This window comes from Artibeus jamaicensis, unplaced genomic scaffold (genome assembly GCF_021234435.1).
Source record: "Artibeus jamaicensis isolate MK-2021 breed Jamaican fruit bat unplaced genomic scaffold, CSHL_Jam_final scaffold_625, whole genome shotgun sequence".
NCBI classification, from domain to species: domain Eukaryota; kingdom Metazoa; phylum Chordata; class Mammalia; order Chiroptera; family Phyllostomidae; genus Artibeus; species Artibeus jamaicensis.
Window position 1 is genome coordinate 2,342,600 of NW_026522051.1, and position 9,263 is coordinate 2,351,862.

At 54.1% G+C, this 9,263-nt stretch overlaps 1 protein-coding gene across 4 annotated transcripts in view; it reads left to right on the forward strand.

The window, feature by feature from the left end:
- NME7 (NME/NM23 family member 7) overlaps window positions 1–9,256 on the forward strand; it is a 94,173-nt gene extending 84,917 nt beyond the window's left edge. For 2 of the 4 annotated variants that reach the window (XM_037167509.2, XM_037167511.2), the window contains one exon: window positions 9,168–9,256. In XM_037167509.2, coding sequence (XP_037023404.1) covers window positions 9,168–9,200 — 33 coding nt within the window. In that variant the 3' untranslated portion in view covers window positions 9,201–9,256. Of the gene's footprint in view, window positions 1–397; window positions 1,119–8,818; window positions 8,870–9,167 lie in introns of those variants that run through there. The other 2 variants (XM_053659303.1, XM_037167508.2) reach the window with 2 other exon arrangements.
- The last annotated feature ends 7 nt before the right edge of the window (window positions 9,257–9,263 follow it).

The following is a 9,263-nucleotide window of genomic DNA, read 5'->3' on the forward strand; positions in this document are numbered from 1 at the left end:
CTCACCGCTGGTGGGGATGTCAGTGGCTGCAGCCACTGTGGACCCGGTGTGGGGGCTCCTTGGAAGATGAGGGGCAGTGCAGCCGTGTGACCCAGCAGTCCCCCTTCCAGCTCTCTACCCGCGAAATTGGAAACCATAATGATGTATGTACCCCTAGGTTCACTGTAGCGTCCCTCACAGTAGCCGAGACAGGGACCGTCCAGTGTCGTTCGGTGGGTGATCAGACAAAGCAGCTGTCTCGGGGTCCCCCCGGAGGTGCGTGAGTCGGAGGTGTGCGCGTACCTGGGTTGTGGCTTCAACCCCCAGCTGGGGCGAGTGCGGGAGGCCACCAGCCGATGTCTCTCCCCCCTCAGGCCGCCTCTCTCCCTCTCCCCTTCTTCCTTCCTCTCTCTCTTAGGTCAGTAAACATCCTCGGGTGAAGGTAAAAACCAACAACAAGAAACACTTCTGGAGCCAGTCACCACTAATCTTGAAAATCGCACCGGAGGCGTTTGCCGTACAGGAGTTGCCTATATTTTGATTGGTTGGGCCCTGTTTTAGCCTTACATTACCGTGCTGTTCTCAGTAGTGGAAGAGAACAGGAGACATTAGAGAAATACATTATCCAGCCTTGGGGCCAGGCCAGAATCATACCATTCAAAATCAGGCTGTGACTCGGAGCCCAGCTGCCCTAAGTGAAATCTGATAAGGCTTTAAATAATGCACTGTTCTCTGCTATTCCAGAAACTCAAGGAACTCCTGGAATCTTTACGGGTCACTGGTGCTCTTGTTCGAAAATAAATTAAGATTAATTCGTGATAGAACAAGTATTTGTCATACGTGTTTCTTTCTGGAAACCTTATCTCCTTTTCTCTTTATTAAATAGGAATGTAGCCACTCATTCCCTGCCCTCCCAGACCCCAAGTTGCTCATCGCAGACCCGTCCTGGTCTTTGCTGGCCGGGGGACGGAGTCCCGCTCATTCTGTTCACTGATGTCCGCACGTGCGTGTGTGTGTGGTCGCAGCAGCGACTCTGGGCAGTGCAGGGTGCAAGACGCTGCTGGGAGTGGATGCCGGGGCGAGAGAGGGCTGGAGGGCACGGGCCGGACCGTGTGGGTGCAGGAGGGAGCAGGAGAGGGGACCGCTCTTGCCCTGCGGGGGGCACAGCTGCTAAAGGAAGGAGGTTCCTGTGGTGAAGGCCTTTCTCCACCCTTGAGCACCAGCAAAGGAAGAGAAACTGGGCCTAAAAACGAGCCGGGTTGGTGGGCGGCGCCGTGCTTCCTCCGTGAGAGCCTCGCTCACGGTCGGACAAAAAGTTCATGTGGGCTTTTTCCATGAAATAAAAGACACTTTTCCTTTCCACCAATAACTTCATTGATGTGGGTACGTTGAGTATGTTGGCTCTGTCCTGCTCCTGGTTTCTAGTGGGCAGAGGCCTGGGGGGCTGCTAAACACTTTCCAGAGCAAAGGATTATTTGGCCAAGATGTCAGTAGTACCAAGAAACTGCGCAAACCACTTTTGACACGTTCGATTAGTCACAGCACCTTCTCCACACACTGTACACATTTGTTTTTGCATTTCAGTGGCGTTTCTTACCTTTCTTGAAATAATAAAGCACAGTACACTGAAAATGATGCATATTTTCTTCCATCTTTAACATTAAAACGGCTGCACAAAAATTCACCAATTTTGATACGTTTTTTTTTTTCTTTAATGCACACTGATAGGACAGCTGTCACAATACAGTCTAACAGAGTTGTCTCGAATGAAGTTAGAGACAACTAAGTGCTGTTTAGAGCCATCCTAGGAGAAAACCAAACGAACGTTTTTGGCCAGTCAGTACAGAGAAAGGCCGGACCAGGCTCTGACCCGGAGCAGTTCGTCCCCGGGGAAGCAGCAGGCCTGCGGGGACTGCTTGGGGCAGTGACGGGGGCGGGCGGCGTGGGGGCGGGGACAGGAGTCTCCCTGTCCTCTGAGCTCTCGCTTGTGACAGCACCCCTGTCTGTCCTCCTTCAGCTGGCCCGCAGGCACACGGGCCCCCTCAGCTCAGCGCCCTTGTCCCCGTGCGCCTTCCCCGGGGCCGGTGGTGTGTAACAGAAGCCTGAGATTTCACTCATGCATGTTCGGCCCACTGGGGGCGGTTTATAGAAAAATGTGCAGTTGCCTCTGATGACCTCGCCACCAGAGATGAAGGCTGCGCCTTCCACCGCACCCGCGTGCCCTTCAAACGACACCAGCCACGGCGATGCTCGCCATCCTGACCCGACTCTCTGCTTGCAAGAATGCCTTTTTTCCTTAAATCTTACGGTACGGTCACGTTTGCTCTCCCAGCTTCTTTCCGGATTTAAGGGAAACGCTCATCCCAACCGCTCCCGTCAGTAACTGTTAAATCTGATTCTGCGTCCTGTCGGCTTTGATCTAAGAGCTTTTCTTTACATTTCTAATGTGCGTAAAAGTGATGTCCTAGCTTCTGAATGATTTTAGTCACCTTTTAGTTCGGTCATTTTCCTCTTGGAGCTTTTTGAACTGACCTTCACATGTGAAGTGCAGCAACCAGACCAGACCAGACCCAGGAGCCAACACCCTGGGTGCTTTCCTGGAAGGGCACTGTGACCCCTCATGTTCCACCCTCAGTGTCCCCTGTGATGGCCGCCGGGACGCCGTTGTCTCCACAGCCCACATCCTCGGGGGCCCCCGGGCCACCAACCAGAGGCCTTTGCCGAGTCGCTGCTCACTGTCCACAGCACTCGTCCCATGAGCCCGCTCTGATTTCCTTCCTGCGAACACCCGGCCGTCCCCGTGGAGGTCCCCTGCCTGCTCTGTGCCCACATCCCCATTTCACGGCTTGGGGCCCCTCCCATCCCCTTGGCACCTGGCCAACGTCGAAGGCCTGCCTTGAGCCCTGAATGGCAGCCAAGGTGCAGGGGACTGAGCAGTGGCCTTCCCGCCTTCAGATGGGCTGCTTCCAGCCCTGTTTGGGGCACCTACCTTTGCCCATCCTCGAAGGCAGCAGTGGTTCCCAGCCCCTCGAGCGTCTGAGGCCCCGAAAGGTGAGAGGGCGTTACATGCACACGTCACTGCTCCTCGGAGCAGACTCCCTGAGACACGCGGTTTCTTTCCCGTCACCACGGAGCCTCGGTCAGACATCGGGAAGTCAGTCCGCACCACTGTGCGCCCAGACCAGCCATCTCTGCAGTTTCCCCCGCACATGTCTTTTGTAACAAAAGAAAAACAATGTTTCTAGGCTGGGATCCATTCCAGGATCACATGGTTCCCTCGTCTCTTCAGCGTCTCTGTCAAGGTCCTCAGTCGGCCGTTGCCCTTTGCGATCTGCTGACTCGTGTGGGCTGTCCTCCGAGGGGCCGCAGCCGCGTGGGCACACAGCGGGCTGGGCCGCAGCACCGCGGGGCATCGGAGAGCCGAGAGCAGGCCGCCGTCACGGAGTGCTGGCTGTGTGCCGCGCGCTGTGGGAGTGCTTTGCACAGTCCCATGTCACCTTCCCAGCAGCCCTGGGTGATGGGTATTGTCGTGTAGACATGAAATCTGAGAAGCAGAAGTGACCTGCCCAAGGTCATGTAGCCAGGAAGAGGCAAGGCCAAGCTCCATGGTCCTGGGAGTGCGTGACCTGCAAAGACCAAATCCAGGCACCAGCCATTCCCTGCCCTCGGGTGAGTAATCAGCTGTAAACGCCTCTGTTTTATCCACTGAAATTGGGACTAATGACATGTACTTTGTTAATTTGTAAGAATTATATATGGTAATCTGTTAAAGCACTTAATATGTAGCAAGAGTGAGTGAAATTTAAACTGTAAACATCAAAGAACTGGCGTGACTCACACTGAGATATGGTAGCTCTCAGCACTTTTGTAACCTTTGGGAGTGGGAAGGGAAGGGGACCAGAGCCCCCACATCTCTTCACAGTTTCAGATTTGGGAGGGGGCTGGGCGGGGTCTAGGAACAACCAGCCGAAGCCGCCTTCCAGGCAGATGAGGAGTCACGAAGCACAACTTGAGGAGGAAGCTCTGGAAAGGGTCCCTGCGTCGTTACTTAGGTCAGAAAAGGTGCCGAGTCCTGTGGGAGGAAAGGTCAGCCGCTCCCCGCTTTGGGGAGGGCACTGCTCTCAGCCGGTGGCTGCAGGAGGGTGTGGGGTGGCAGGACCGCTGAGAGGTGCGGTCCCTGTGATGGGAAGTTTTTGTTCAGCCTGAAGACCCGGCAGGTGCGGCCGCTGTGCCGACGGGGAAGGCGAACACACGGGGAGGAGCTACTCGTAGGGCTCAGCGCCAAGTTTTGTCGTCTGTAAGAGAATTGAGGGGACGTCGGGGCTCCGTGGCTGTGATGGTGGGCAGGGCGCGTGTCCAGCCGCCTCTGTCAAGGCCTGGTGCTCCCCCCGCGCCCTGGGTCTGGAGCCCTAGACTCCAGGCTGGTCCAGCACTGACGGTGTTGGCACGGGGGCTGGCCCGGCGGGGCCCTCCCCGGCCTTCCCGGCTTCTCCCAGCCCGTCTGCAGAGGGCCTGTGCTGGAGGGAGGCCCGAGTTTCCCCGGAAACGGCCCTGGTGTTGTTCCAGGGGGGCCTTCCCACTGGGCCGGGGACTCATCTGTGGCTCAACAAAGTAGCGGCATCTCTGCCGGGTGAGAGGCGGCGCCTGAGTGAGACGCTTCATCTCTCAATGTGCCGGCGCTGACCGTCTCCGAGGGCACCGTGCAGAACCGAAACGTGCACCGGGGCATCTGCCTGCATCCACCCATCTCCCAGTGGGTGCACACGGGTGCCAGTGGGCCCATGGCAGGCCTCCACCTCGCTGCTTCCCAGCGCCAAGCACAGAGGCTGGCAGGTGTCAGGTCTGGCTGGCACTGGCCCCTCTGAAAGAACAGAGGGAGGCACATTCTCTCTGGCATTCGACGCCAGGATCACTTTACTCGCTCCATTAAAGCTGCTCCTGCCTGCTCCTTGCATGGTCTCCCTCTGTGCTTCTAAGACCTGTGGTCCTGGGCTTTCGGAGAGAACTCACTTAGCTCCCCGTGGGCTAAAGGCACCTGTTCTGAAGCATTACTAATCCTCTGAGAAGCCGGGACTCTGGCTATCAGTAGACTCTGAAAGCTTCTGATAACCGGTTTCCTTCTCAGATCACTGATAAGGCTTTTAACTTGGACTTGGAGCGGTGCCCTGGGTAATGAGGGCTGCTGCTGTTCTAGTTCTGGCCAGGTCAGCTAGAGAACCGAAGACCTCAGCGTCCCCCGAGGCCACACTGGGAGCAGAGGCTCTAGAATCCCGGTCAGCCAGGTATCGCCCCATGCTCTTCACTGCGTCTGAGCGCCAGCCAGGACGTTATTTACCACCTTTCTTCCAAGTACCTTCGTTATTATACTTAAATCTGTTTTACTGCCCGAAGTGGAAAATTAGTATCACTTGCCCTTAGCTGGAATAAAATAAATACAATGTAAACAAGTTACTAAGTTCTACCTGGATAATACTGCTTGCCAAAGGTGCTGAGCCCGGCCTGTCTCCTTTTTCCTGCTGTAGCCGTTCTGAGTGATGCCTTTGTGTCCAGGTGGCACTTGGCCCACCTTTGATGACCAGGTCCCTTGGTGGGAAAGTTCCTTCCCCTCATTCTGTGTCAGGAGCAAAGCGTCTGATGGACTGGACTTGTGTGAAAACTCCTGTCCGGGATGTGCTAAGAGTACATTCCATGAGGGAGGTAGTTGACGCTGTCCCTCCACCGAGAAACGTGTGACCTGCTGAGGGGCCACGTAAACCGCCGAGAAGCGGGAGCGTTGATGAAGGCCCAGAAGCGGCCCCGGCCAGCTGGCCCATTCGGAGCATCGTGGCATGCACCGAAAGGTCCTGGGTTCGATCCCCCCCTTCGGGGCACGTGCCTGGGTTGTGGGTCTGATGTTGGGGCCCGTACAGGAGGCAGCCCATAGATGCGTCTGTCTGTCTCTCTCTCTCTCAAATCAAAAAACACATCTCCGGGTAAAAAATTTTTTAAAAGCGCAGAAGCAGGAACCCTATTTACTGTTTATATCTCATCTCCCAACTCCCTGCACCCGGCAGTCTCCAGCTGGTCGTGCCTTCGGGTCTGTTTTCATTTTATTTGTGCATTTCTTTAGAGCCCACGTATAAGTGACACTGTGGGTGTTTGTCTTTGTCTGTCTGACTGACCTCGCTTGGCAGAATACCCTCCAGGTCCATCCACGTTACTGCAGACAGCAAGACCACTTCTTCGTGGCTGAGCAGCACTCCACGGTGCACAAGGACCAGCTGTCCTGGTCCGCCCGTCTGCTGACGGACCCCTCGGTCCCTTCCATGTCTTGGCTGTCACTGCTGGAGCTGCGGTGACCGCAGTGGGGGTGCGAGTGCCTTTCTGAATTAGTGTTTCTGTTTTCTTCAGATAAAGACCCAGAGGTGAAATGGCTGGATCGTATATGCCGTTTTTAAATTTTTGAGGGATTTCCATACTGCTTTCCGCCGCGGCTGCACCAGTTCAGTCCCACCACTGGTATACAAGGCCTGCCTTTGCTCCGTGTTCTCGCCAGCACACTGTTGATTGACTGATGGTGGTCACTCCAGCAGGTGCGAGGTGATAGCTCATTGTGGCTTTAATTGGCATTTCCCTGATTACTGAGGCTGGGCATCTTTCTGTGTGTGTGCTGGCCCCTGCATGTCCTCTGGGCAGAAGTGTCTATTCTGGTTCCCCTTCATTTTTAAATTGGATTGTTTTGGGATTTGGGGGGGGGGGGAAGGGTTCACTTTTATGAGTTTTTTATATATTTTAGATAGTAGCCTTTTGTTGGATATGTCATTTATGAATACCTCTCCCATGCAGGTGATCTTTTTGTCTGTTGGCTTCCTTCACTGTGCAAAACCTTTCTACTCTGATGTAGTCATGTTTTTCTTTCTTACTTCCCTCCCCACGGAGACATGTAACAAGATACCTGCTAAGAATGATATCAGAGTTTGCTGCCTGTGGTATCTTCAGGTTTCGTGGTTCAGGTCTAACATTGAAGGCTTTAATCCATTTTAAATGTATTTTTGCATATGGTGCAAGAAAGTGGTGGTTTTATTGCTTGTATGTATCCGGTTTTCCCAACACCACGTACTGAAGAGACTGTCTCTACCCTGTTGTACATCCTTGACTCCTCTGTCATACATTAACTGACCATGTAAGTGAGGATTTATTTCTGCGTTCTGTATTGTGTCCCATTGATTTATATCTGTTTGTATTGCTGCTACTATACTGTTCTGACTATTGTAGCTTTGTAGTATAGTCTGATATCAGGGAGCATGATACTTCTTGCTCTGTTCTTAAGATTTCTCTTGGCTATTCAGGGTCTTTTGTGGTTCCATATAAAGTTTAGAATTAGTTTTTCTGTCTCTGAGAAGCGTGCCATTGCTATTTTAACAGGGATTGCACTGAATCTGCATATTACTTTAGGTAGTATGGGTATTTTAACAGTGTTAATCTTTTCAATCCATGAGCAAAGTATAGCCTTCCATTTATTTGTATCTGTCTTTCTTCAGTGTCTTACGGTTTTCTGAGCACAGATTTTTTTTTTTACTTTTTTTGATTTAAAAAAATATTAACTGCATTATCAAATAAGCCCCAAGATTTTACTGGCTTAACACTACAAGATTATTTCTTATTCAGGATAACATGGTCGAAGCTGTAAGTTAGCTTGTAGGAGGTTGGCTTTCCTCCCAGTGATGCTTCCGGGCCCGTCTTTGATTCTGTGGCTTCGTCATCCCTAGGGGGTCGATTACTCTGTGTGTCCAGCTGGTGCAGGGGTGTTGGGGGAAGCGGCAGAGAGAGGCCCAGAAACACGCAAGTCCCTCCTGCTGGGGTGTGAGCCGTGAGGCGGGAAGACAGGTGGGCGAGCTCCGCCTGCCGTGGGTCTCGCCCTCACGGTTCCCAGTGTGCTCGGCACAGAGCGGACCCCACCCATTCCAGGAAGACTCACCCACCCCCGTGTCCCAGCTGGGCCTGCCGCCCTCAGGGTCGCAGGTAGGGCACAGGCTGGCCCCGTGTGAAGAGGGTGCAGGGACGAGGGACTGGCCAGGTCCCAGGGAAAGTGACAGGCGGACAACACATGGGGACACTCAACAGCTCAGGTCGAAAGGCCCCGAGAGGGCGTCACGTTTGTTCCGACCAGGTTATGACCTTAGCCAGCCTCCGGAATGCAAACCACCCTTCGCTTGGAATCAGTGTGCCTTTTCCCCAGGCTGAAAGCCATCGCCTTCCTATTCATAGGCGCCCCGCATTCCAGACGCTGCAGAGTGAGTGTGTCAGCGACACAAACACCTTGTCCAGGAAGGATGCCTCCCAGGGAAACCCCCCCGCCCCCCATGCAGGCTGTGTCAGGCACCCTCCCAGTCGTGCGGTCAGCACGTGGGCTTTGCGGTTTGCGCTCTGTGTGGGGGAGGCTCCGGAAACCTCCGCAGCTGAGGGGCCTGCCCACTGTCCCCTTTGCCGTTCTGTTCAATGGAGTCATTGTTCCTCTGGTCTCAACTTGCCATCATGATTCGCTGCCCCAGGTATGACGAAGTCTCAGGTGATGTTTCTGAAGAACAAACAGCAGATCAGCAGGACTGTAGCCGGAGCAGCAGGTGGGGGCTCGAGCTGCTCCTGCTGTCTCCGGCCTCCGGGGCGGCTGGGCTGCACCCCTCGGGGCCTCTTGGGCCCCGGGTGGGTTGGTTTGGCTGTGCACGGGGGTCCAGTTTCCAGACTGGGTGCCACAGCTTTTGCTCGGGCGTTTCCCAAACAAAACACTAAAGCAATACCAAATCTTCAGTTATGCCTGATAAATGTTTTTCAGAAGCTCTTTTTTTGTCTTCTTTCTCAGGCAAATTTTTAAATAAGGCCTTAGGCCAAACCATGAACCAAAAAAAGCAAGGTACGAACCTTCTTAACTTACCAAACCTCAACGCTAACCTCGCTTTTTTTTTTTTTTAAAGTAATACTAACAACTTGGGACTTTTTAAAAACAGACTTGAAGCACCACCGGGAATTAAAAGCTTGTTTTCTAAACAAGGTGAAGTAGAGCCCCCAGAGGATTTCTGACTCTGAAATCCTCCCGGGCTGGGTCTCCGCCCCCTCCCCGCCCCTCCGCGAGCCTCGGTGGCCAGGGCCCCAGCAGGTGGCGGAGGCCGGACTGGCACCGCAGCCACAGGGACACCCTGTCTGTCTTTCAGGTTCAGTATTTCTTCAAGATCCTGGACAACTAGCCGCGCAGGGGCGGGGAGGCCGCGGCCCAGGGCGTTCAGACGCGAGCGAAGCACGCACGTGAG